The 27,340-nt window shown below is 35.6% G+C and overlaps 1 protein-coding gene and 1 pseudogene across 1 annotated transcript in view; one reads left to right on the plus strand and one right to left on the minus strand.

Annotated features, from left to right (window-relative positions):
* LOC122918236 overlaps nt 1-5,101 on the plus strand; it is a 47,133-nt pseudogene extending 42,032 nt beyond the window's left edge.
* EYS (eyes shut homolog) overlaps nt 1-27,340 on the minus strand; it is a 1,652,430-nt gene that overhangs the window by 257,659 nt on the left and 1,367,431 nt on the right. Inside the window, 1 exon segment of the mRNA XM_044253753.1 lies at nt 18,830-18,979. Coding sequence (XP_044109688.1) covers nt 18,830-18,979 — 150 coding nt within the window.

Consider the following 27,340-nt stretch of genomic DNA (forward strand, 5'->3'; position numbering starts at 1 on the left):
TGGTAGAATTTTTTGTCTTGGGGAAGGGAAGATCTGAATGGCCCTGTACAGACACAAGACTTGACTTCCCTAGTACAAGCTGGCAAAGATGGTCCAAAGTTTTTCATCCAATTATTTTGTGTCACTAGAGTAATGACTGCCTGTAGTGACTGTAACATTCGAGTGCCTGTTCATCTTGTAACTTTCTTTGTAGATTTTTATAAGATTGTCTGAAAATTCCATTTGTAAATCTGATCTTTATTTCCTCTTATTGTGCCCAAATATTATTAAGAGAACGGATCATGTCTTTTTCTGCTCATCATGACCTGCCATTTTCTAGCTTTTCTATGTGTATCCAAAATTATTGCTGACTATTTCCTACCAGATTTAGTTGTCTTGTTTTCTTAGACACCTGCCTTTCGGCTCCATCCTCCACGTGTTTGTTCATGCTGTTTTCCTCCATTTGAAATGCTCTCCATCTTCCACTTCATCTTTCAAAATCCTACACCTTCAAGTCTCAAGTGGTCCTCTTTCCTTTTATGCCAATCCATGTTGCTTCCTCTCTGAATTTCCATTGTTCTTTACAATCAGCACCTTACAATATAGCAATTATTTCATGTGTGGGTGTTTATTTCTACTTGCGTGGTAAGATTCAGGTACACAGTGATTGTTTTCCTCTAATATTTCATTATCAAAAGTTATAAACATAAAAAAGTTAAAGGAATTTTACAGTGTGAACCATCATATACCCACATAGATCCTATAATAAATATTTTGTTGTATTTGCTTTATCAGATATATATATCCTCCTACTCATGTCTCCATGCATCCATTCATCTATCCACCCATCATTTTACCTTATTTTTTTTTATGACACATTTCAAAACAAGTTATAGAAACTGATGCATTTCACTCTTGGCACTTAAACATGCCTATCACTAACTAAAGCGAATATTTTTAATGGATCAACATATCTATACTCCATAGTACCCAGTAGAGTATTGACCACATCCCAGAAAAATCAATTTATGCACACTGGGTTGAATTTCAGTATCACTTTTAAATCCATTAGAAATTAAAGGTATGGAAGCCCAGATAAATAGTCTCTAGAACCTCAGGGGCATACAGAGATGAGTGTGTTTCATGGAGTTGCAGAAGAGATATACCTGTATGTAGCTTGCACTAGCGCAACTTGTGACCTGTCAAATATATCCTAGGGGAATATTCAAACTTTGGCTGAGAGATCAGATAGGCCACCATGTGACTGACTGAAGAACTTACATGGGTGCTGCTATACTGTGTGCTTAAGAGGCATTAGAGGGTCAATCCAGTTTATCTAAAGATACATTGAAATGAGGTGATAAAATAGGCATAGGCCAAAAAGAGGGATTCACATGCAGCAATTTGTGGCAGCCTCGTCCTTTGTACCCAGCTGGGTGGAAATTCAACTCCTTTACAGAAGAGCACAAACCTCAAATAGACAATTTGGGCCGAGGAAGATGGATCTGCAAGGAAGCCATTCTGAACATGTGCAGGTGGTGAGCTTTTGACATCTTATTAGGAGAAAGAAAGTTACAGTGCTTCTCAGATTTGGTAGAACCTTTTAAAACATGTTATAGAAGTCATTATTCATCCTGACTTTTTCCTATACCTGAGATATATTTGAATCTGTATCTGTATCCACATCATGTGTATTTAAGTCCATATACATCCCCTCATTCTTCAACCTACAGGCTCCTTCTTGTCCATGTATCTCTGATCATCCTCTCTTTGGAAAGTCGTCCCCTGACTTTTTAAAAAAATTTAAATTCAAATAGCCAGCACATAGTGCATCACTAGTTTTATATGAAGTGTTCAATGATTCATCAGTTGTGTATAACATCCAGCGCTCATCATAACACACGCCCTCCTTAATGCTCACTCTTCTCTTTATACTCTCTTTGCTCTCTATTTCAACTGGGACCCAATACAATTACTAACTATATATTTGCTTACTTACTTCTTACCTTTCTACCCTATGGTAAAACCAAATTTTCTCCTTCTCCTGTATAATTAGAAGCTGTCAGACTACCCGATACATAGTACACTCTTAATTAAAATTTACTGAATCATATATACTGAAAATACATGAATAGAGAAAAACATTTGTTCCAGTATTATTCTAAATGTCTTGTTGTGTTTGACACTCACCCTGGCCCTCTTCCTTGTCCATTTCCCAATACTGCTATCTACCCTGGCCCCTTGATTTGAAGCTGCATTCACACTTGACTTTCTGGGCAGTGCCACAAGTTATAAAATCATCTACCCCATCTCTGAAAACTCCCCTTCACTTAGCATGCTGTTCTCAGCTATGGTTTGGGAGAAAATTATATCTGATGAAAGAAATTGACCACAAGCTGTGAATGATTGAGAACCTCAGTTAATGTGTTAAATCTCCTGAGGATGTTTGTATTGTAAGAGTGGTAAACTCTGGCAGTGTGACTAAGCAACTTAAATAATTTCAGGCACTTTATGTGAAAAAGACCTAAGGATTTAGTTGACTAAAAGTATAATCTGTATGGTCTGAAAATTGAGAAAAGCAAATTCCTTCTTCTTTGAGTGTATATGGATCACTTACACAGGGAATACTGACTTCCACTGTTTGTGACAGCTTATATAATAGCTGGTATAATGAAGAATGTAGAGAATAATTAGGGTAGTGAGGCTTTCCCAAATCCTATCAGTTGAGGAGTGGGTTAGGGTATGGGAATATTTACTTTATAGCAAAAAAGAATTAGGGAAGATAAGTAAACTTGGTTAATTCATCTGAAAAATGTCTATTGAATATATTCAATATGCTAGCTCTAAATTAAGTTCTGGGGAATAATAGTGATTAAAAAATAGCCTGCTCACATAGAACTTAGATTCCATGGTTAAGGGAAAAGTTGAAGACAATTAAGTAGAAAAGGGAATAGATTTATGGATTTATTCTCTCCCTTCCCTTCCTCCCTCCCTTCCATCCTTCATTCCTTCTTTTTCTTAAAAAGCACATAGGGGACCAATGATCTGAGACTGCATGAAAGAATAGATCTACTTAATATAAATAAATCTCAAACATCAATAGAGACTGCAAACCTGGAAGGAGATGCTTTCTAGGATGGCAAGTTCCCATTTTTTTGTAATTCTTAGTTAAATTGTCAAGATTCAAAGTGGTTGTGCATAAGAATCCATGAGACTTGCCCATAGATTGTCTCAGACCTATAATTCTTTGTTAGTCAAGATCACAAATTTTCACTTATAATGACCAGAGAAATGAGCATGATTGTTCTCATAAAAAGCAGTGCTTCAGGTAAGACTTGGAAAAAAGAAGTCATTTGATTCGGACTTCTTGATCCTTTCACAAAGGAAGGGGTGAAGTGTTCTGTGGGCTTGGCATAATGAATAAACAACTGGTAACTCTTTATATGTAATAGGAAGTAAAACACAGATCACATAAAGAAGAAAGATAAGGTTGTAGTATGTCACCTATAAAAGTAGACAAACAGATGGGGGCAGGAGAAAGAGTGCCAAATGTGGACTCTAGTTTTAACTTTGCTATATTGCATTGAGTCATGTGGCTCCAAGAAAGTACATCTTCCTCTCTGGCATGGAGTTTCTTTGGCAGAAAAATCAGAGGTTGAACTATATTATCTTTAATGCAACTTTTAGGTCTCACATTTAAATGTTTTAGAAAGCATTAAAATATACTTTTTTAAAAAATATACTTTTTGTAAGGATATTTAATTAACTATTTTTGACCACTAAGGTAAAATTTTAGAAATAAAATTGACATCTTTTCAATGATTTAATTAGAATTTTCCCATACAATCAAAATATGACTTTCCTGATTCCTGAATTTTGCAATAAATCCAGCAATGAAAACTCTTAATAATCACTGTGACAACATATTTTTGAACAACTCCCATGTAATATTCTAAAAGCAACTATTCTCTCAAATAAAAATTTACTGTAGTTCATATTTCTTTATTCTATTCTATGAATTGAATGTCTTAAATACATTTCAACGAAACTGGGACAATGAATATCTAAGAGACTACAGTATTTTTGCTTGAGAAAAATCTGAAAAATCATATATTAATCTGTATAATTCTTTTAATTAGATATACTCATTTTAATATAATATCCCTCCTCTTATCAGACAGAAGAAAATTGTGTTGAGCTTTCGTGCTTTTCAGGACCTAAAAAAATGTGTCTGTGATAGAATATAATTGACCTAAGAAGTTTTCAAGAATAAAAGTATCTTTTCTAAAAGCTTTTTGTAGACTACCTAATAATTACAGCCTAATGAATTTTAAGTAACAGAATGCCATAGCTTCTTCATAATAGCAAATACATTAAAATGTTGACTTGCAAAAACTACCGCAGTGTATAATTCATAGCTGTCTTTAAAACATCTTTAACTTTACCATACTTACATACTATGTAGGCTAAGTAAAAATAATTCTATCTACCCCTTTTGTTATATCTAGAATTGACAGATGGTATACTGATTCTATTTTTCTTTCAAGATAGCCTCACAATTAAAGCATAATTTTCACTAAATTTTATTTTGTGAAATTCCCTGAGAGAAAATGGTAATTGCATAAGGCAAAATTGAAAAAAGAAAATAAAATTTTAGATTTTATTTTATTTTTTTAATAATAAGTGGTTGGATTTTCAACACTGTTATGTTCACTAATTTGATACAGCATATTTTAGAATTAAAAAGTTTGGGAGTTTTTGGTGTGTGTTGTGCTCGACCTGGTACCTTTTCTTGTGAAGTGGCAGCTGAGAAGGTACTCGTCAAGGTGATCACCATGGCCTTGAAAAGCCCAAGGAAGGGGTCACCACTGAGAACAATGATCATATTAATTTGAAGGAGGAGGGGCAGGATGGTTCTGTGGTGCAGTTGAAGACTAAGAGGCACATGCCACTTAGTAAACTAAGGAAAGCCTATTATGAATGACAGGGTTTGTCAACGAGGGAGATCAGGTTCCAATTGGAGGGGCAGCCAATCAATGAAACAGACACACCTGCATAGCTGGAAATGGAGGATGAAGATGTAGTTGATGTGTTCCAGCAGCAGAGAGGAGGTGTCTACTAAAAGGGAACCTGCTCCTTTACTGCAGAACTCTGTTCCTCCAGACCAAGAAGACATTCTCAATGAGAAAACCTCAATTTATTTCCACCACATCCTGACTTCTACAGTACAGTTTTCTTTGTTCTTTCGTTTTCCCCTTCCTCACTCCTTAATTGTACATAAAGTAACTCTGTGCATAAGTAAATTGCATATTTTTAAAAACTAAATGGCCAATGGTATGTTTGGGTCGACATCAAAAGGATATGGGATGGGGAAAAAAATACTGGTTCTTTGAAAATACCCCCTTTCTCCATTAGTGGCATACTCATTCAGTTCTTATCTTTATATTCCAGTAGGTTATTTTGCTCTCACTATTTAACAAAATAGAACAACATAAAAATCCTTATATACCTTTTTCAATTTGAGAATTTCAATGCTTTTCATTTATCATTATAAAACAAAGGACAATTTTATAATTTTTTTGTACATAGCTATTACATCAAGGGCAATCTGCCTTTAAATAGGGATCAATTACTCTAAAAGAAATGAATCCTAGATAGCTTTTACTTGAAGTCAAGCATCTTGTTGTTTAAATGAACTTATTGTTAAAAAAAAAAAAGTTAGGGAGTTTTTGCTATGTCTTAAGGGTTTCATGAAATGTGCAAAGTATGAAACATTTTCCTTACATTTATTGACTGTAATATAATACGTGGTATAGTGGGTAATGATTAGAGTTAGACTCTAGAATCAGACTTCCTGAGCAAAAACTGTGGTTTCAGTGCCTTCAGGCTGTGTACCTTATTGTCCTCTTTGGAATGCGTACCTCACTGGGTGGATAGGACCTCACTGGGTGGATATTAGGAATAAATAATTAAATCTAGGGAAAGAGTTTAAAGTGTGGGTGCAAAGTAGTAACAGTTTAATTAGTGGTAGTTATTTTATTATTAATATCATTTAAAGATTTTTTTAAAGAAAAAAATTAGAATCAATAACTTCTCTGTCTAATCTTGAAGGCCCTCTACTGATGCCACTACTTTTTATTTTTATTTTATCCTTTTTAAAGATTTTGTTTATTTATTTGACAGAGATCACAAGTAGACAGAGATGAAGGCAGAGAGAGAGATGGGGAAGCAGGCTCCCCGCTGAGCAGAGAGCCTGATGTGGGGCTCTAACCCAAAACCCTGAGATCATGACCCGAGCAGAAAGCAGAGGCTCAACCCACTGAGCTACCCAGGCACCCCTCACCCCTTTTTATTTTGCAACACAACTTCTGGAGTTCTCATTAGGCTTAAATCAATTTTCTAATTTCTTACATGAGCATTCATCACTTGTGTATTTGCTTATGCCAAATGCTGCTGCCTAAATAATCTAAGAAGGTAAGTGTTCATGGCCTTCATGCATTTAACTGATCTCCATTAGTAAAATTTCCACGATGAAGTCTATTTGGTTGTTTTTCTTCTACTTGTCCCATACTCAAGCCTTATATGTTTGTTTGGTTTTGGAGGTGAGGTAACCATCTACCCGAAAGGCTAGTAGAGAGTATCACAGGAATATCAAAGTGTATCACAAGAGCATGCTAGGAGTTGAGAGTAAGGAAGAGGATCAGTCTAGGCTAGCTTCTAGAGGAGTAGGCTTACAGGAAGCGTAGTGTACAGTTGGGAGAAATGAACAGAGAGAGCATTTCAAGGGAGAAACTGTAGCATTAGCTAAATAAATGTGGTAGGAAAAGGTAGGACTGTGTTTGGGACCATGGATTTAGTAGAATGGGACAGTCCATGTTGGGTAACAGGAAGATAAAGATGTATAGGGAAGAAGACCTTGATTATAAGCCCCATAATTCGTGCTTGAAAGACAGATGATGAGGGAGGGACTCCTTGTGGATGTTTTGATTTGCGATTATCTCCTTTTAAGAGTATTAATTTAGGCAGGAAAATCTGAACAACAATGAGCAGTGTAGTATAGTGGTTAAATATAAGAGATCTAGAATAAAACTGTCTAGGTGGGAATTCTGCTTCAGTTACGAGTTACATGACCTTAAATAAATTAGTTAATCACTTTAAGCCCCAGTTTACTCATCTCTTAAATAAGTATTAGAAGAGTAACTACCTCTTAAAGATATTGTGAAATTTAATGAGATTGTGTATAAAAGTATTTATCATAGTGCCTTTTGTGTAAGTGCAGAATAAATACTATAATTATATAGCTGTTAATGAGTGTGAATAAATGAACTAGACTGAGATTATTACGCAGGTGAAGTGTCCAGTATGTCTTTGTAAATACAATCTTGTTTGTATCCGGTAAGTTTTGTCTATCTCACAATTATCTGGATAGTCTTCTCTTCTGCTGACATGCTAACAAATCTGCTTTTTGTAGTACAGACTTTTTTGTGCTTACTTCCTCATCCTACTCATTTGCTTCTTATACAATGTACCAAACACAGCCAGCTCCTGGTCCTAGCTTATCACTTTCCCATCTATGAAACTACAAAAGGATGAGCTTAACAAGCAAGGAATTTCAAAAGCATTTTCACCAAAGGGTGGTAGATTAATCACCTCACTGCCAATTAACACTGGAAGGGCAGTGATTTTCAGAATAAGCCACTGGGAACATCTGCAACTTCACACAAAATATATATTTCTTGTCCCCAAAACTTCTTTAACAGATGTTAAGACATACTGGAATATATGCCCATACAAATGGGCAGTGTATAAACCATGAATGTAAAGGAGAAATGTTGGAAGAGGTGAAGCAATGGAGATTTTTATTTTCATTAAACATATTGTATCTCCCTCAAATTATATTCTTTGAACAATATCCATGATGGAAATTTAATAAATGTAAACTGATACATATGATATTTGAGACCTTATAGATTAGAAAATATGCTGCAAATAATAATCTAGAGGAAAATTTCACAAGGAGAAGAAATATATGTGATGTCTTTGCTCTTTCTGTCCATTAAAAAAAAAAGTCAGCACATAAAATTCAACTGATAGGGCTGTGGAAAACTTTGGAGGACATCCAGAAAATAGTGCCTAAAATAATTGAATGCTTAGAGAACAAAACCTTGAGGAAATAAGTTTACTTAATTGGAAAGAGAAATATCTGCAGAAAACTTCATTAAAATTTTTATGAGGTGTTTTTAATGAGATGCTATAAAATAAAAAAGCAGTGAGCAATTTTTCTGGTCCTAGGGCAGCAACAGAAGAAATGGACTTATATGGATGATAAACTATAATAATAATACTATTCATTTGAGGGACACTTTATGCTTTCCAAAGAACTTTCATATAGATGACACTCATAGGAGCCTGTATAGCAAAAAAAAAAAAAAAAAAAGGTGTGATTATCTTTAGGTTTCAAATAAAGGCTCAGACAAGTAAAGACTCCTTTGTAGTTATACAGAGAATGCTTTGCTTCATCCCTTCCCTGTTTCCAGGTACCCTTTATGTGTCCTGTGTTTTCATTCTGAGTCATAATGAACATATAAAGATCTACCCTTTTGCCCTAAACCAATTGGACAGTGGTCTATGGTTTAATGATAAGTTATAGAATAGCATTATTTGTGGCTATCTATGCCCATGCTGACACACATCTACAATATTGGCATTTGGGGTTTTGATGTGATTAGTATTGAGCTGCTCTTCCTAAGAGTCACTGCTTCTTTAGGTAACTCTGATAAGATTGAATAGAACCATGTCATTAACATGGGGAAATCAGCCCTCTAGTTAGTTCAGTGGGAGTTAAACGGGTGTTGTGATATGTGTTCAGTTTATCTAAAAACATTAGTTTGCTTATGTGTTAAGTCAATCTGAAGAGTCTTGGACTTCATCAGCCATTAAGTGATGATGTAGCCATGAGTCTCACCAGCTGTAGTGGATGCTATGATATGCCATATCCTGGCCATGGGACAAAGGCCCAGGTCCCCTTGACTCAATTCAGGAAACTGAAAATCCTTACTCCACAGCTTCCCCTAGGGTCAGGTAAAGCCTCTGTTACAGCTGCTCTGTAATTCAACTCCCATGTCTTTTCAGTGCTGCTGCTTCTCTCACTGACTTATGAAAGTTATTCCCAAGAGCACTCCCTAATAAGCTTCCAGCATGCAAGTCTCTACTGTCTTTTTCCAAAGAACCTGACCTAAAATACTAGTTATTAAGTCTCAGTGGCTGAGACATTCTTGCAGAGATGACGGTCCATTGTAGAGTCTCCATCTCCAAATATTTTTAGGAATCCTCAGGACTGCTTGCATATGTGTGCTTAAGGATCAGCCTTGTTCATTGGTAATTTTAAAAAAAATTAAAAGATTTATTTATTTTAGGGAGGCAGGGATAGAGGGAGAGGGCGGGATAGTATCTTCAAGCAGACTCCCCAGAGCATGCTGCCCAACATAGGGCTCGATCCCAGGACCCTGAGATCATGAGCCAAAATCAAAATTCGGCCGCTTAAGTGACTGAGCCACCCAGGTGCCCTGCTCATTGGTGATTTCTGTGCGAACAATCTAAATCTTTACTTTCTCTTGTTCTATGAATTCTTCACAAAGACTGTGCTAAGCTGGAATTGTGTTTCCATCATTTTATCTGAGGCTTATATACAAGAGGAGCTAGAGTTTTCTTTTGGAACAGTCTCTACTACTGTACCCAGGTGCAGAAATGAGTGTCATTGCTAGTACGATGCAAGCAGGAGAATGCTTCTTTGCTATTTTATTCATTTGGGAGGTGGGAAGAGTTTCTCAGTGCATGGTTGAGTTCATCCCAGTCCATCACATAGGACTGGAAATTTCTGCCCCCCAAATGATGGGAGCTTTACTGAGGTGTATAGTAAGCTCCTATGTAAATTTTTATGGTATTTCCTACAGGGCTTTTTCCTGGAATCTCCTTTTTATCTTTGTAACATTGTCCTTGAGGGCAGATTGGGGTTCAAATATTACTATAAGTTAGAATTAAGTCAACTGTTTCCAAGTTGAGAAGAAGGAGGGACCAGGAAAGAATGCTGTATCAAATACTGTAAAACAGGAATTTACTGTCTCTTGTGGTGGCATTAGAATGAATTATCTGAAGAAATATTAAAAGCCTTTCTTCTATATTTATTGAGTTCAAACACTTTGGCTTAGTACCAGTATCTCTCTATGACATTAGCTTCCAATTTTAAACATTTAGTATATCTTCTGAAAAGTCTTAAACTATTCTTAAATGAATCTGTGTTAGGTAGAACAGAGTTCACAGATGTTAAATTGTAAAATAATTTATCTTACTATCTATCTTCTTTTTATTCAATATGTTGATGAAGTCAAGGTGAATTTGTTGAGGAAGAAGCTTACATAGCTTCTTTTAGCTTAATTTAGAAAGTTAGGTGACTAGCCATTTTTTTTAAGTAAGTAAGATTGTCTATATTTTGAGTCCATTCTGTAAGAATTGTTCTAAAGAAGCTACTTAAGATAAATATGTTGTCAAGGATTGAAGCCTACCACTGAGAATAAGACTTGAAGAACTTTCAGGTTGGAAAAAAACATGGGATTTAAATCTGTATTGTCAATTAACCACATATTTACTTAATAATAAAATAATCCCTTGACATTTTCTCATATGAATCTTATTTTTTATTTTTTATTTTTTTGGATTTTTAAAATATTTTTTTCAATTTATTTATTTTCAGAAAAACATTATTCATTATTTTTTCACCACACCCAGTGCTCCATGCAAGCCGTGCCCTCTATAATACCCACCACCTGGTACCCCAACCTCCCACCCCCCTGCCATTTCAAACGCCTCAGATTGTTTTTCAGAGTCCATAGTCTCTCATGGTTCACCTCCCCTTCCAATTTACCCAAATTCCCTACTCCTCTCTAATGCCCCTTGTCCTCCATGCTATTTGTTACGCTCCACAAATAAGTGAAACCATATGATAGTTGACTCTCTCTGCTTGACTTATTTCACTCAGCATAATCTCTTCCAACCCCATCCATGTTGCTACAAAAGTTGGGTATTCATCAGTATGCCAATAAGCTTAGCAACCTAGATGAAATGGATGCATTCCTGGAAAAATATAAACTACCAAAATTGAACCAGGAAGAAATCGACAGCCTGAATAGACCGATATCTAATAACGAGATTGAATTAGTGATCAAAAACCTCCCCAAAAACAAGAGCCCAGGACCTGACGGATTCCCTAGGGAATTCTACCAAACCTTCAAAGAAGAAATAACACCTACTCTCCTGAAGCTGTTTCAAAAAATTGAAGCAGAAGGAAAACTTCCAGACTCTTTCTATGAAGCCAGCATTACCCTGATCCCCAAACCAGGCAAGGACCCTACCAAAAAGGAGAATTTCAGACCAATATCACTGATGAATATGGATGCTAAGATTCTCAACAAGATCCTAGCCAGCAGGATCCAACAGCACATTGAAAAGATTATCCACCATGATCAGGTGGGATTCATCCCTGGGCTACTTGGATGGTTCAACATTTGCAAATCAATCAATGTGATACAACAAATTAATATGAGAAGAGAGAAGAACCACATGGTCCTCTCAATTGATGCAGAAAAAGCATTTGACAAAATCCAGCATCCATTCCTGATTAAAACGCTTCAAAGCATAGGGATAGAGGGAACATTCCTGAACCTCATCAAATCTATCTATGAAAGACCCACAGCAAATATCATCCTCAATGGGAAAAAGCTTGCAGCCTTCCCATTGAGATCAGGAACAAGACAAGGATGCCCACTTTCACCACTCTTGTTCAACATAGTATTAGAAGTCCTAGCAACAGCAATCAGACAACAGAGAGAAATAAAAGGTATCCAAATTGGTAATGAAGAAGTCAAACTCTCTCTCTTCGCAGATGACATGATTCTTTATATGGAAAACCCAAAAGACTCCACCCCCAAACTACTAGAACTCATACAGCAATTCAGCAACGTGGCAGGATACAAAGTCAATGTGCAGAAATCAGTGGCTTTCTTATACACTAACAATGAAAATACAGAAAGGGAAATTAGAGAATCGATTCCATTTACTATAGCACCAAGAACCATAAGATACCTGGGAATAAACCTAACTAAAGAGGTAAAGGATCTGTACTTGAGGAACTACAGAACACTCATGAAAGAAATTGAAGAAGACACAAATAGATGTAAGACCATTCCATGCTCTTGGATCGGAAGAATAAACATTGTTAAAATGTCTATACTGCCTAGAGCAATCTATACTTCTAATGCCATTCCGATCAAAATTCCACCGGCATTCTTCAAAGAGCTGGAGCAAATAATCCTAAAATTTGTATGGAATCAGAAGAGACCCCGAATCGCTAAGGAAATGTTGAAAAACAAAAATAAAGCTGGCGGCATCACGTTACCTGAATCTTATTTTTTAAACAAGTTAATTCCCTTTAACTGCCCTGTGTGGCAGAGTGTTCTCTGACTTTATCAATTATTGTTTTTCTGACCTAATTCCTATATATTCAGTTTGCCCCTAAGTCTTCATTTGCTTTCTATTACTTCCTTATATAATCTTGTCGTAAAGATGATAGTTACATGCATTTTAGAATTACAGAGAGAAAAGGCTTTTAGGGATTGAAGTTCCTTTTTCTGTATACTCTGCCACCATACAAGAACAGTTCCAACTTTCTCAATAGCTTTGACAGTTGCAGAAATCTACCATTAACAAAAAAGGATGAAGAAAGTATGAAGCTTTCTTCAGCATACATTCCTAATTCTCAAAAGAATTTTTTGGCTTTTGTTTTAGTTTATCATGAATCTCTGCATTAGAAATCACAACATTTGATGTTCTGCTAAAGAGCTAAATATCGTTTCACCTCAAACTTTATGTTCTCATTACCCAATCTCCATACAATTTTCCACATGAACCATGATGTTATTCAATGCCATGATGTCATTGCTTATCCTCTTCCAACTGCTGTCCCTCTGATAAATTTCTAATCTTTCTTCACCATCCAGTTTATTTTTCATGTTACAGATGTACTTGTCAACTGCTATATTCCTTTCTCTTCAGTAGAATCTTTGTGGTTGCTCTGAGCCCTTGACGGTCTATCAGCTCTCTGGCTGTCTTGGCATCTCAGCTCACCAGAAGATGAGGAGTTATAGACCTGAATCTTCACTTTTGTATCTTTGTTAACAGACATTTCATTTGGACAATTTGAACTGAACTGCACATATGAGGAGCATGCATGTGATTACACAGTCAATCATTTGGAATTTTTTTTTATACCACTGATTGGTTGAGTCCATAACTGACATATTATCCAGTGAACATATTGTATAGACTCAGCTTCACATTCAGATCACGATGTCTTTATTTAGAGAGCTCTATTCTATTTCTGCCTCACTGAACACCAAACTGACACTTCTTGTTTCTCAAGATTTATGCAAATTTTAGACACAACCATACATGCTAGCAGAAGACTCTATCCAATAAATAATACTAAATAATACTAAATAATACTAAATTTACCAACTCTTAGACCCACAGACTTCTGAAAGATTTTCTTAAACTAAATTTATTTAATGAAAGAAATTTTGTTTTTATAGTGGCTTGTCCCAATTCAATATATGAATAAATTACACTATAATTTGCTATCCCCCTAGTACTGGACATGTTATGTATGATTAGTGTGTAACATATGGATAAAGGAGCAATGTTTAGATATATGTACTTAGGTACAAGTCAATGTAATTATAAAGTATTATGCTATATTTCCCATATTTGGCTACAGTTTTCCTACATTTCCTTTAAGAAATACCAGATGGAAGTGTTGATGGAAAAGATACAGAAATTAATATTGAAGTGATGAAGTTTGACCTTTTTAAGATGAAAAGCTTGCCAAACTTCCATATTGACATGGCAACGTTTTATGAATAAATCTAATATCTTATAGATTTAGCACAGTTCAAAAGTCACCATCTGTTTTAAGAAGTGAAGGTTCTTGCTATTACAGAGTTTCTGGGCACTAAGACTAAAGGCATGCAATCATAGATTATATAATATTAAATACCAAGAATGTGTGAAAAACTTTCACATTTTAGAAAATCAGAGACATGAGACATTTTGAGTTACTCCCAAAATTAGAGCTTATAATACATGATGGGTATTCTTTCTTCTTATATAAACTTGGGTAGTCTCCTGATCATTCTCTGTATGGAGTTATAGGTGAATACCAGCTGGGCAACAAGTTGTAATAGACAGAATTTACATGGGGAAAATGGCAAAGTGCTGTAAGTCAATTTTGAGCAGAGTTGTCTGAAAGGCCTTTGGCAATACACGTAGGTATTATAAGAAGTTGTCATTTGTTCCTTTCTTATTTTTCTTAAATTACTTACCACTAAATCTCTTCATTTGTTATAGTCAAAAGCAATCCTACTCAGAATTCTTTTTATTTCCCATTCTTTAAGGTTAATGTTAGCTTTGCATTATATAAATTTATTTTCTATTTTCTTAATCAAACAGTTGTGGGAAATGTGTTAATTAAAAAATAAAGAGTAGTTTGCACAGATAGGTACTCACATTAGCACACAAACACACGCATATACATATACCTCTACCTATATGAGGTTTTTATCTCAGAGAAATTAGTAAGATCAAACAGGAGGTAAAAATCAGTCCACTGACAAAACTCAGCAGCAGTTTTTATCAGTTTATTTTGTTTATTGGACCAAATATCGTACAAGGTGTTATGTCAAAAGTGCTTGACTGGAAGAGATTATGCTGAGTGAAGTAAGTCAAGCAGAGAGAGTCAATTATCATATGGTTTCACTTATTTGTGGAGCATAACAAATAGCATGGAGGACAAGGAGCATTAGAGAGGAGTAGGGAATTTGGGTAAATTGGAAGGGGAGGTGAACCATGAGAGACTATGGACTCTGAAAAACAATCTGAGGGGTTTGAAGTGGCGGGGGGGTGGGAGGTTGGGGTACCAAGTGGTGGGTATTATAGAGGGCACGGCTTGCATGGAGCACTGGGTGTGGTGAAAAAATAATGAATAATGTTTTTCTGAAAATAAATAAATTGAAAAAAAAAGTGCTTGCAATGGTTTTATCTGATGTTTGAGTTTGAACAAGTTCTAAGGTTCTTACTGCCCAACTATTAGAAACTTTTCCAGCCTCTGTTCAATTGGTCTTAAACCATGCATGCATTCCTTTACACTGACCAGTTACTCAAAAGTTGTTGATTGGGATGTGCAGTTCTGACACTCACCCAATTCTTGGTCAAAATTCATTTGGCATTGGCTACCTTAAGAGTTTGTTAACTATGAATCACTAGATACTGGAACGTGCCTTAAATATACATGGATAATGCTACATCCCTGGATAAGTGTTTGAGAAACCTAAGGTAGAAGGAAGAATAGGTTGGTAGGTAGGTAAGGAGGGAAGGTAGAATAGGCTGTGTGGATTTAAAACATGCAGGTAATAACACAGTAAGTTACCTAAAGGAAATGACACAGGACTTCTTTACAGAACAAAATGCTGAATAAAGAGTCAGCTTTTATATAGGAGAGACACAAAAGGTGGCAGAAAAATTTAAACTTCAGAAACTTTAAAAAGTATATATATATGGTAAGACAATTTTTCTGAACTTTCCCAAAGGAGAATAACCCTTGTGAAAACTAAGACTCTCTCTATGTGATCCCTTTCAAAATTTGTTGAAATGAAAGACAAACTGTGCATGAGTATGAATTACAATCTATCTGTAGAGCTGTGATCTCTGCTCCATTTCATTTAAGAAGAACTTCTATCTTGATACTGAATTGACCTGTATCACTACAGGTGGTTTATTCAAGTTCGTTCTACTTCTGCCATCTATCTGCAGGTACAATGCAAATTTAGTAGGAGGAAATACTCTCATGTTTATTCTCGGTGGCTAAAAACAAAATAAAAATCAAAGTCATCTTTTATGTATTTACCTTAGAGCTCTACTAATTTTTGAAAATAAGTTCTTATCAATCATGCTACGGTATTTTGTCATCAGGGACCCTTAAATATAGAAGGAATTCCAACAACATTCATATAATTAAAAAGGACCTTGATTCACATACTTTTAAGGGACCAATTTGTTCTAAGTTTGCAATAACAGGTGTCCCATTAGAAAGAATTAGGATAGCTAGAAAGAGCTGTACCAAAAGACCCTTTTAATGCTAACTTGTGCCCAGTTAAGAATGGAGAAGTAGGAGTGGAGCAGGAAAGGTGAAGAGAGAAGGTGATGTAAACAACTGAGAGGGGATAGACAGGAATCAAGCAGATAGGGACTGATAGGGATCAAGCAAAAGAGAGTCACAGATCACGGGACATACATAAAAACAGAAATCAGAAGTCTCAATGTGTGTGTCTTTTCCATTTTCCCTCCCCTCTGGCAGAAATCTTCTCTCATGTGGATTGTATCTCATCACTATAAATTTATAAGGGAGTTTATGTTCTCAATTATTCATTATTTTTCTATGTGCTAACACCTTCCACTCAACTAGTAAGTTCAATCCATAATTAAACATGCTCAAATCTCTTATCTTATATATCCACCTCTTGACTTCTCACTTACCTCTAGTTATGACCTTACTTCTTTATACTTCAACAGTAAAACTTATTGAAGAATTACTAATATATACTTGTTATTCATATTTATTACATAAATTAAATGATTTATATAATATATAATATAATACAGTCCTAGGTCAGTCTTTAATATAACTTATTGTCACCTTAAGGTCTTGTGAGATGCTGCTTATAAGACAAAGCAGATTTGCATTTTTGTGTCAGTAGAGATATCTCTTTCTTGCTTTTTAAATTCTGAATAAACTTAATGGAAAGATTTGGAAAGCCCTCAGTTTTTAGCTTTACTAGAAGTGACAGTATTTTTTTGAAGGATGGTTTCAACCTCAGTCTGCCTAAGGCTCTGCATGGTTTGAGGACAGCCTACCTAGGTATTCATTACTTAAAGGCAAAGAATGAAATCATCCCTTTAATAAAGTTTGATGAAAACAGAAATTACTTCATATGTGATCAAATGTGCCACTGTTAGTATGAAATGATTACACTGTATAAAACGATGGTGTTATCAGTCAAAATGGCTTTTAAATTGGTTTCTAGGTTATTCACCTTCTCATCTGGCTCTTTTTTTGTGACCAACTGCACTCTTTGTAAGAGAGATGATTAAAGCAAGAGTTAAGTCCGTGGCTCTGAAAATTTGCTTTGGCTGTACACAACTCTCTGTTCTAAAAGGGTTTGCCTAATTTATGAATAATAGTTTCATTGCCTTAGGGTAATTTTGTTGCCTTCTTGCCATAACGAACTGAACTGCCCAGCCCAGATACTCTCATTTCTTCACTCGTTCAAACATTTACTGAACATCTTTCTGTCAGATGCCCTACAAACTGCATTAAAAATGAGTAAGATACTGTCCCTGCCTGGAAGGAGTTTCCATTTTCGGATTGGTGTCAATTTCCTTAATTTTATTTGCAGATTGATACAGACCCTGGGAAAGCTTATTTGATTTATATAACCTTCACAAGTTAGCCAAGATTCCTGCTAATCAGACTAAAGTATACAATTGTCATCTAACGTATAAACTCAGACACAAAATGTTATTTTTAACTGACACAGAGTAACTTTAGAGACCATTATCACTAGATTGCTGTACTGATGAAGAATTTTAAATTCTTGGCTGCTACATGTAAATTTTGTTCAGTAATGCCCTTGGGATGTGACCATCATATTTAGCCATTTCTCTCTTCTGAGACGTCCTAATTCTGAAGTATGAATTAAATTTGAGACTGCCTTTAAAAGTTTATATGCCCTAGGAATAAATTTCCATTTAATATTCATTTTTCCTCTACTGGATTCTTTTTTTTTTTTCTGTGCAGAGTCAATGGCTACTACCCCCATCCCTTATTCTGAGCAGCTATTTTCACTCAGAAGATATTTTGTTAAATAAATGAACTTGATCTTAATTTCTTTTCCTTCCTTCCTTTTCTCCTTCTCCCCCTTCTTCCTTCTTACCTTCCTCCCTCCCTTCATTCAAAATGGGGAGAGAGGCGGGGAGGGGCAAAGGGAGGAGAGAGAGAATCTTAAGCAGATTCCCTCTAAGCTTGTAGCCCCATGCTGGGCTCTGTCTCACAAACTGGAGCTCTATCTCACCGCCCTGAGATCATGACCAGAGCCAAAATCAAGAGTCCCACGATGAAACGACTGCACTACCCAGGCACCCTGAACTAGATCTTAATTTCAACTGAATCACATAACTCTTCAACCTATGCATTTGCTCCTTGATATTTTCAAAGAAATCAATTCATTTTGTATATAATTTGATTGGCATTGGGCAGTATCAAATTATACCTTAATTTAATTTGATGGAGTTAATACTCCATCAAACTGAAAAAAATTGGTTGGCAACAGAGAAATAAGATGGAATCGGGAGGGAGACAAACCATAAGAGACTCTTAATCTCACAAAACAAACTGAGGGTTGCCAGGGGGAGTGGGCTAGGGAGGGGGTGGTTGGGTTATAGACACTGGGGAGGGTATGTGCTATGGTGAGTGCTGTGAAGTGTATAAACCTGGCGATTCACAGACCTGTACCCCTGGGGCTAATAATACATTACATGTTAATTAAAAAATTGATTGGCAAAACAACTTTCAGATGGAAAGTTTTTTTGTCTTTCTTTTTGTATTTGGTGGATATTATACATACAAATAACACTTAAAAAATAAGGCTCAGCACTATAATTCAAAGAATTACTGTGGAGGACTTACCGTACTGTGATAGGGATGAAAACATTTGTGTTAATTCTATAACTAGCAGAAAGAGTCAAGATATTTTGAGAACTTCCACATCCATATTTAACTGTGGGCCGTCCTTCCACAAGAAATAAGTGAAGAAAGTGTTGCCCAATATTCTTCTCACTACCTTTAAAAACAAACATTACATTAAATTAGTGATTAAATTTATATTTTATTCAATAATAATTATTCTTTCAACAAACACAATCTTTGCCCTTAAGGAGTAATGATTTGGTGAGATGGTAGGAGTGTTATTAAATTATTCAATATAATAATACTACATTAGAATTATATACAATATATACAGCATATTGTATGCAATATATACAATATAATATTATGTTAGAATCACTTTCCACAGGAATTAACAGCACTGACTTGACATGAGATTAACTTAATATATAAAGAAAAGAAGAAACACTCCCCTTCCTCCAGCTGATTCTTTTCCCACCTTGAGGTGTTCTTTTCCACCATATATCCGTATACATATGAATATTTATATAGCCCTAGTTTGATTTTTTAAAATGAAATAAAGCGCTAAGTAGATTTATTTACCTTTCTCTTCATTTAATAATAAACTTTAGGCATCTGTCTTGTCTTCATTTTTAATTGAAGTATAACTCACATAAAATTCACTCAAATATTAAACATAAAGCTCAGAAGAACATTATCTCAAAAGAACATTATCTGTATTATCAAAAGTCTTATCACTCACTCTTTTCTTTTCTCTTCCAAAAGTAATCACCATCCTGATGCTTAACAGGTAGGATAAATTTTGCCCAATCTAAAATTTCGTATTTTGGGGATCATACTGCATACTGTATATATTCTGTTGTGCCTACTTACTTTTGCTCAGTGTTATGTTTGAGAGATAGCACCTATGCTAAAATTCATTCATTTTTATTGCTTTATAGTACTCAATTGAATATTTACAATCCAGTTATTCTTTCTTCCATAGATGAACATCCTCCTCCCATCCCAGTTTTTGGTTATTATGAATAATGTTGCTAATGATAATCTTGTATGCGTCTTTTGTGCTGAGCGAAGCATATGCATTTCTGTTGTGTATATAACCAAGAGCTGAATTGTTGAATGATTAATAGCTACTTCCAGTTTTCCAAAATAATTTTGATTTAATTCCTTACCAACAGTAAGAGTTCCAGATGATCCAGTCTCACCACCCTTGTTATGGTTGCCTTGCAGATTTTAACTACTCTGTGTTTATTTTGTTGTAGCTTCAATTTTTATTTTTCCTCATAATAGGGAAGTTGAGCATATTGTCATGTTTAGTGGCTCTTTTGATATCTTCTTTTGTGAAATCTCAGTTTGTATTTTTTACATTTCTAATTGGTTGTTTGCTTTCTCTTGAGTGATTAGAGTTATATCTATGTATATATTTAATATTTAGATCTATATTCATATATATGTGTGTTTAGCATGTAAGCTCTTCAGTAAACCATGTTTACTGAAGATACTCCAGTTCTGTGGACTGTCTTGCCAATTGCTTGAGTTTTGTTTGAGCATATGGTCTTAATTTAAGCATAGGTATTTTTATTGTTTTCTTCATGGTTGTAATTAGTGACTTTTATGTAACCTTTAGGATATCTTTGCATTCTTTAAAATCATCAAGCTATTTTCTTATATTATCTTTTGTAAGCTTCATTTAACATCTGTATGGTCTCTAGAATTGATTTTTGTACATAATAAGAAGCAGGAGCTTGTGGTAGGTTGGATAATAGCCAGCAGAGATAGTCATGTCCTAATTGTTGGAACCTGTGAATGTTAATGTTATTTGGCAAAAGACACTTTGTAGGTATGATTAAAGATTTTGAGATGAGATTACCCGGGATTATCTGGTTGGGTCAAGAATTAGGGGTCAATTTTCATTTTTTTCTCTTTTAGTTTCCAATTGATCCAAAATCATCAAAGCAAATAATTCTTGTTATGTATTTACTGAATTCTCAGATATTTGTGAAATATATATTTTTAGTATTTTTGAGAATCTATTACCTACTTTTTTCTTTTATTTATGCTTGTGAGTATAATTTTAGACAAATTATTTTAATAATAATAAAAAAAACTTTAAAATATACTAAACCAAACTGAAATTACAACCCTTGAAAATGGTCATCATGGGGCACCTGGGTGGCTCAGTGGGTTAAGCCTCTGCCTTCGGCTCAGGTCATGATCCCGGGGTCCTGGGATCGAGCTCTGCTCAGCAGGGAGCCTGCTTCCTCTCTCTCTGCCTGCCTCTCTGCCTACTTGTGATCTCTCTCTGTCAAGTAAATAAATAAAAATCTTAAAAAAAAAAAAGAAAAAGAAAAGAAAATGGTCATCATTAGGAACACCTTGGTGGTTCAGTCAAGCCACTGACTCTTGATTTAGGCTTTGGGTCATGATCTCAGAGACATGAGATTGAGCCCTGCGTGGGGCTCCACGCTAGGCCTGGAGCCTGCTTAAGATTCTCTCTCCCTCTCCCTTGGTGCCCCTGTCCTTCACTGGCCCACTTTCTTAAAAAAAGACAAAAAAAAAAAAATTGGCCAGCATTAGTATTTGGTGAATGCCACTATAGATATAAAGGTTGATAAATGTACAGATATATAGAGAGGGAATTTTTCCTTAGAGCAAAATCATATTGTTCATGTATTTTAATCTAAGAACTCTTTAATAAATTTAAAATCTATTGAGTAACCCCAAAGAGCTTTTGTTAACATGGTTTGCAACTTTCTTTCTTCCTTTATTTAGGGAGCAAGCAGGGGGAGAGGGGCAGAGGGAGAGAGAGAATGTTAAGGAGGCTTCACGCCCAGTGCATAGGCTTATGCAGGGCTCCATCTCACAACTGTGAGATCAAGACATGAATTGAAATCACGATGACACTTAACCAACTGAGCCACCCTGGCACTCTGGTTTGCCTCTTTTAATATTGGATTATAATTTAAAACTGAAAAACTGAAAAATAATATTTAAAACAGAAGTTGTTCAATTATTTATTGGTTAGCTTATTTGAAAATAACAATAATAAAATCCCTTACATATTAACCTGCATAGCACAGTTTGTGAAAAGTAATTATATTTTCTAAAACAAAAATAAAATAGAAGAGTATTCTATACTTTTACAATAATCTTCAACTTAAGCTTAATAAATGTTATTAGATTCTCATATCTTCTATATTCAATCTATTGTGAACTATTGATTTGGTTGAAGTACATGAACTCTGGTGTCACAGAGAATGTGACTAGAAAAGGGTAATGATTTTTACACATACAAAGATTGGACAAGTGGTAGTTCCTTAAAGTATAACTGAAATACGGAATCTGGAACTATAGTAATAGTCTTTACATCCTGTTACATTAAAACTGTTACACTAAAATTCCATTGGTCTTTCTTATATTTTAAATTAATATTGCACCCTTTCATGATTTTGTAACACCTTTCATTAGTTATTTGAAAAATGCGGATTCACTGGGTTATGGAGAGCTTTCAAAAAATATATAAAAAAATTTAAAAAATCACATGAATTACTATTACAATTGAAATCAGAAAGTATGGTGAAGCTTTGAAGTTCACTGTGAAGAATCTAAGTTTTCCCATATTCTAATTTTTACTAGAAAGCTTTACTTTCATCATTGGGAATGATTGGGAATCAAAGACGGTCAGCTGCTTTCCTCAAAATGACAGGCTTACTTTGTTAGTTTTTGAGAAAATGGCTGCAAAATACTCAAGTCTGAATAACTACAGATTATCTTTTAGTCATTTTTCAAGTCATGTTTCACAATGGCTACTTCAACTAGCAACTTAAAAAAATTGCACAAGCACTTTTCCTCAAGGCAGCTATTCTATATTGGCATGCAGCCGACTTCCTTTATGTACACCTTCCCTTATGCATAGCATAAGGGAAGGTATACAGAGTTACACAGACAAGGATTGAGAATTTTAAAAATTAATTCATTTTACTGCAGAATTAGGACATTTTACGTGTGTGTTCATTTTTACTTTGAGTGCATAGTGGAGTAGAATAAAATGACAGAGTATAATTTGGGGCTCATGCCATGACATTAGGTGCCAGAAATGTTATCTCCTGTGACTTTTGTACTTGGAGTGCAAATGTCAATCAATAGTTTTGAAAAAGGCCCATGTCTTAGTTTTATTAGAAAAATAACTTTGATGGAGAGGAAGAGTGAGTTGGGGGAAATCGGAAAGGGAGACAAACCATGAGAGACTATGGACTCTGAGAAAGAGACGGAGGGTTTTGGAGGGGGTTGGGTGAGCCTGGTGGTGGGTATTAAGGAGGGCACGTATTGTATAGAGCACTGGGTGTGGTGCATAAGCAATGAATTTGGGAATACTGAAAAATAAAATAAAATAAAATAAAAAGGCAAAAAAAATTTTGAAAAAAATGTTGATGTTATGGACACCTGAAAGGGTCTTGGAGATACTCAGGCATCTAGATAAACTTGAAATATTCCATAGTAGAGCTCACATCAATTTGAAAAAAAAAAAGAAAGAAAGAAAGAAAAAGAAAGAAACCAAAGTGAAACTATAGGTATCTCGGAACCACAGATAAATGTTTCTTTAACATCTCAGTAAAAATGTCAGGAAACCTGTTACTTCTCCCCCCCCCCCCCCATAACTCAGGCTCTACAAGCAACACTTAGGTTTGGAAGAATGGTTCAAAGAAAGGTATTAGGAGAAATTGTGAAAGAATATGAAATAGGAAAAAAAAAATCTAGCTTACCCATTGAGGTTCTATTCACCTTTCTTTATCTTTGAGCTATTTTGCAACTCTGTACGTTGGTGAAAACTAATAAGAATTCAAATTATTCTTATCTATAGCAATGCAAACTAATTGTGTCTGATGAAATGCAATTGATTATTACCCTGCAGGTAGACTTGCTTCCCATCTATTTGGAAATGTGCTTCAAAATTCCTTAATCTTATATACATATGTCTCTCTTCCTTGACTTCTCCTTTGAATTGGTTGTAGTATCTTACCAGTTCCCTCACTAATAATTAATAGGTTAAATAAAATTTTGGCATGTGTTCATTTATATATCTTTTGAAAATTATCCTTTAATTAAGGGAAATAGGATAATATTAGTTTTTGAAATCATGAGGCATATCAGGAGAAATGAGTTATAGCAAATAAAACCAGAATCAACTTCAAGGAGAAAAAACTACATAGAACACAGTGTAAAGGGGGCTCCCTGGTGTTAAGCAACACAGCAGTTTGGGACTGGACAGAGATGTTCCACATTTATGGATGACAAGTTTGGGAAGGAAGTCAGGAAAGGATTCAAAATACAACTGAAAACCAGAAAGGAGATCAAAAATCTTAGATAAAAATCTAAGAAATAATAGATATCCTATGAGTTTTTTATGTTCTAGAACTTATTAGGAATATACATTCAGTAAAAGAAACACAAAGTGAAATGTAATAAAAAATAGATTAAATCAATATTGCAGAAGAAAACAAATTGGACAAAACAACTGCATTAAAGATTTAATAACAAAGTACAAGTAGCAAAGGGCATAATGAAGGTGGTTGAAAATCACTCTTTTGAGATCCATCTAAATGACCCTTTTTAGGGCCCACTCAGCCCATCTAGGTTTTTATCACACCTCCGAGGACTTCAGCTATACAATATGCCAAATTAGTCCAATATGCCAAATTAGCCTGGCAGAGGGCGATGCAACTTTACCTCTTCTGCCTCTCCTGAAATCCATTAGCAGTTTTTGGGTTTCTGTTCCTTAGTGTTTTCCCTTATTTTTCCCATGACTTCCTACTCAATTTTTTCAGCTGCTTTTCCCTGAATTCGAGAGTGTAATTAAGAATTTAGTATTATCTTTGACTCCTCTTTTCACTAAGGGGAGGAAGCTGGAGCAATGAGAGCACATTTAGAAACACCACACTCTGTACCAGCATCTTGTGTTTTCTCTCTTTGGATATATAAAAAGCTTTATCATAAAATGGCGTAAGACTTTTTCTTGAATTGCTGGCTTGTTCTCCACCCCCACCCTTTTGGGAGAGGGGAGAGTGGTACATTTTGTTATGCACTAAGAGATAGTCTAGTATCCTCTTCCCTTCCCTATTTTTACTCAGGAGTTTCTATTACTTAATATTTCTAAAATATATTATCGTTTTAGACTCATTTTTGAGATTAAACTTAAAAACACAATACACAAAGTAGAGTAGGAGAGAGCTGAACATTTAGGTCAAGCTGTTGTGCCATATGTACAAGGTCTGTTTTTCAAAACTTCAAAAGCTGCATTTCAAAGATTGATTATATGCATTAAACAAGATATATGTAGTACAATACACAAATGAGTTATTTTTTAAAGGAAACTCAGTCACTAAAATCAAGGACAGGGATGAACAGTCTTCTCCAAGTACACCAACGTCCCATTATGAACCAGAGCTACCCTGTGATACAGTACACAACAAGGCCGCTTTAATAAGGGGAATGGGAATGAAAATAAAAATAAACAATTAAGCTTAGTTCTCCCTATAGTTTGCTATATATTAACAGTTTTAAACTTATTTGGATTTATTCTATTAATAAACAATTTCTTATTTTATATAATAATACTTTTAAAAGAATTCTGAGGATTTAGTTGGTAACGTGATGGTAGCTGGGGGCAGGCAGGGGAGGGCAATGGAAAACCTGGGTTACTGATGTATTTGTATGATTCAATAGCAAATTATCTATTTCAGGGAATATAGGACACATTATTTGATAATGACTTTTTCACTTTTGAATCAACCGACTGTGTATCTTAAACCTATATTCTGTGCTTAGAGAAAAGCTATGAATAAACACTCTGGAAGAATTGTTTGGTTCTCACAAATAGTACTATTCTACTTTCCTGTATAGGGAAACCCCCACTTTTCTACTGTTGTTTTTCTCTCCTGTGAGTCTCCTTCACCCCAAACAAACATTTCACTTCTGGTTGCCAAATGTGTGGAGGTTTTCCCCATACCATGCAATGCTCTCTGACACTAGCTGGGTGTCCTACAATTTAATTCAGCTTGGACACTAACTACATGGAGTGTCAGACAAGACAGGTTAAGTTCCTCTATCCCAGGGTTGCCTGGGTATCTCAGATGTTTGGGCATCTGCTTTCAGTCGGGTCATGATCCCAGGATCCTGGGACTGAGTCCCATATTGGGCTCCCTGCTCAGCCAGGAACCGCCTCTCCCTCTGCCTGGTGCTCCCCCTGATTATGCTCTCTCTGTCAAATAAGTAAATAAAAATTAAAAAAAAAAAAGAAAGAAAGAAAGAAAGAAAGGAAAAAAGAAAATCCTCTATACCATAAGACTGCTGGCCCTCTCCCCCACAACACATGCTTCAGACACCAGCTTCAAACACCAGTGCTTCTGACCAACTGGCTACAGATCAGAGGTTCCAAGGAACCCCTCCTTGGGTTTGATTAATTTGCTAGAGTTATTCACAGAACTCAGGGAAGCCCATTTGCCAGTTTATTAAAGGATATGATAAAGAATACAGATGAATAGTCAGATTAAGAGAAACACAGGGTAAAGTCTGGGGGATTCCAAGCGTAGAAGTTTCTGTCCCTGTGGAGTTGGGGTACATCACCTTCTTGGTGAGGATGTGTTGACCTCCCTGGGAGCTCTCTGAGCCCTGTGCTATTGGGGTTTTGTGGAAGCTTCCTTGTAAGCATGATCAATTATTAACTCCATTTCCAGCCCCCTTCCCCTCTCTGGAGGATGGGAGGCTTGGAGTGAAAATTCCAAGCAGCTAGTCATAGCTTGGTCTTTCTGGTGACCAGCCCCCACCAAGGAGTCATCCAAGAGCCTGCCTACAGTCCCCTTATTAGAATGTGATCCTACTGCCTTTATCACTTATGAATTTACCAGGGTTTTAGGAGTCCTATGTAAAGGGATAGGATCAACGACAAATATTAGAACAAGAAATGCTCCTAGTGTTTTTATCACTTAAGAAATTAAAAGAGGTTTAAGAGCTTTCTGCCATTAAGTGGGGGCAGACACCAATACATATATATTCTTTTTTTAAAATTTATTTTTTTATTATTTATTTCTTTTCAGTGTAACAGAATTCAATGTTTATGGACCACACCCAGTCCTCCATGCAATACATGCCCTCTGTAATACCCACCACCTGGTTCCCCCACCCTCCCACCCCCTGCCCCTTCAAAACTCTCAGAGGTTTTCAGAGTCCATAGTCTCTCATGGTTCATTTCCCCTTCCAATTTCCCTCAACTCCCTTCTCCTCTCCATCTCCTCATGTCCTCCAAGTTATTTGTTATGCTCCACAAATAAGTGAAACCATATGATAACTGACTCTCTCTGCTTGACTTATTTCACTCAGCATAATCTCTTCCAGCCCTGTCCATGTTGCTACAAAAGTTGGGTATTCATCCTTTCTGATGGAGGCATAATACTCCATAGTGTATATGGACCACATCTTCCTTATCCATTCATCCGTTGAAGGGCATCTTGGTTC

Source organism: Neovison vison, chromosome 1, assembly GCF_020171115.1.
Source record: "Neovison vison isolate M4711 chromosome 1, ASM_NN_V1, whole genome shotgun sequence".
Taxonomy (NCBI): domain Eukaryota; kingdom Metazoa; phylum Chordata; class Mammalia; order Carnivora; family Mustelidae; genus Neogale; species Neogale vison.